At 41.8% G+C, this 2,341-nt stretch overlaps 1 protein-coding gene across 1 annotated transcript; it reads right to left on the bottom strand.

Moving 5' to 3' along the window:
* Positions 1–226: 226 nt before the first annotated feature.
* LOC140965891 (uncharacterized) lies at positions 227–1,705 on the bottom strand. Its single transcript, XM_073426125.1, has one exon. It carries the CDS (start codon positions 1,703–1,705, stop codon positions 227–229), a length of 1,479 nt encoding a protein of 492 aa, XP_073282226.1.
* Positions 1,706–2,341: the final 636 nt, after the last annotated feature.

Here is a 2,341-nt window from a genome sequence, read left to right as displayed (position 1 = left end):
AATCTCTGGCACATTGGTCGGTCGTGCCCAATTCAGAACTGCTTCAACTTTACTTGGATCGACAGAAATACCATGTTGAGGTATGACATGGCCCAGAAACACAACTTTATCTAACCAAAACTCACACTTGGATAGCTTGGCGTACAACTGATTCTTTTGAAGAATTCAAAGAACTAATCTCAAGTGTTTGGCTTGCTCTTCCTCAGACTTGGAATAGACAAGAATATCATCGATGAATACAATCACAAAATGATANATCCTGTAATTGTTCTTTCAGTTCTTTCAGCTCAACAGGGGCTAAACGATATGGTGCTCGAGATATGGTTTCAGTTCCTGGCATTAATTCGATACTGAATTCAACTTCTCGTTCTGGTGGAAAACCAGGAATCTCTTCTGGAAACACATCAGGAAACTCACAGACTACATGAATATCAGAAATCCGTCGCTCATCTTGCGACAGATCCATAGCATAAACCAGAAAACCTTCATGACCAGAATCTAACAATCGATTCATCTCATTGGCAGAAATTAGAGGAATCTTGGCTTGAGAACCACGACCATAGAAATTCCATTTAGTTGCAAAGCTAGGTCTGAAACGAACTATTCCTCGATAACAGTCAACAGTGGCATGATTAGCAGTCAAAACATCCATACCAACAATGCAATCAAAGTCATGCATAGGTAGAACTATGAGATTCAGATATAGAACATTTTCATCATGAAACAAAACCGCATTGAACACCACATTATCAGTGATAATCATTTTGCCCATCGGAGTAGCAACAGATAGATTGGAATTCATACTAGTGGTGCAAAGATCATGCGAAACAACGAATGCATTAGAAACAAAGGAATGAGATGCTCCGGTATCAAATAACACTCGTGCTATAAAACCACATAAAGTACAGTTACCAGTAATGACAGTACCTGGAGCTGCCTGAGCCTCATCCTCAGTCAAGGCAAATACATGAACAGATGACTGATTCTGTTGACCACCTTGCCCTCTGCTCTGATGCGAAGGGCGACTAGGCTGATGGAAAGACTGGGACGCTGCTGGAATTCTATTACTTTGAGCTCCACTACCTGCCTGGGATGATTTCCCCGTCTTACTAGGACAGACTCTAGCAAAATGACCCGGCCGACCACAGTTATTACAAACCCCTTGAACTCCAACACACTGAGTACTAGAATGCTTGCCTCCACAGTGATCACAGTAAGGTCCACTATAACGATATCCACCACGGTTCCCTGAACTCGAAGAACTAGAACCAGGTTTCTTAAACTGCTTCCCACGTGGACGAAGAGATGCAGAACCAGATTGATTGAACTGTTGCCTTCTCGTATGCTGATGTTGGGTAGTCACTCGATTGCCACTCCTCTTAAGACTAGCTTCAGCCCTTTTTGCTATTTCCACTGCTTCAAGATAATTCAGTAGCTTACCGGTAGAAACAAAAGGGTGCAGATGATCATTCAATCCTTCAATGAAACTTTCAACGACAGCAACCTGACTCGCAGCAACATGAGGAGCATATCTCAGCATAGCATAAAAAGAATCTTCATACTCCGCAACTGACATATCGCCTTGTTTCAGGTTATGAAACTCAGAAGCCTTAGAACTGTAGAATGATGGAGGACAATAACTTTCCTTAAACTTCAGCTTGAATATATCCCACGATGGAACAATCCTCTGAGCATCTAAAGTCATCAATGTAGTAGACCACCACATTTTGGCACGATCTTTCAACTGATGCACAGCTAATCTCAATCGGCACTCTGGAGGCTACTCAATCAAATCAAACAATTCCTCAATCTCAGAAATCCACAATTCTGCTTTCTCAGCTCCCTCCGAACCACTGAATCGAGGTGGATGGATAGAATGGAAACGCGCAACTAATTCATCCATCCTAAGCTGGTCTAGATGATCAGCAGCTTTCTCAACAAAAGTATCATCAACAACACGGACACGAGCTCTACCACGTCCACAACCTCGACCACGACCTCGACCTCGAGCTAAAGGAATCTCATCAACAGGAATTTCTCCACCACCTTCCATTCTATACGATAAAACACCAAAACTATTAGAATGGAAGTAAACAAATCATATAATCACATAAGCATGTTGTCAAGTAGCTTACACAGGCGCAACAACCATTTTAGTGCCAAGACTCAAGTGTCCTAGACTCTAGTTCGAGCGTATCCCAGTTTACGCTCTGATACCAAGATGTGAGGCCCATTTACTCTAACAATAATTAATGATCAAACAATAATGGTTTGATTTAAAACTGCAGCGGAAATAGTTTAAAAATACTTTAAAACGGACCTCAGGGCCTAGAAAAAATTT

The sequence above is a fragment of the Primulina huaijiensis genome, unplaced genomic scaffold, assembly GCF_012295235.1.
Source record: "Primulina huaijiensis isolate GDHJ02 unplaced genomic scaffold, ASM1229523v2 scaffold15843, whole genome shotgun sequence".
NCBI lineage: Eukaryota > Viridiplantae > Streptophyta > Magnoliopsida > Lamiales > Gesneriaceae > Primulina > Primulina huaijiensis.
Note: the sequence above shows the minus strand (reverse complement) of the source record. Positions and strands in the feature narration are given on the sequence as shown.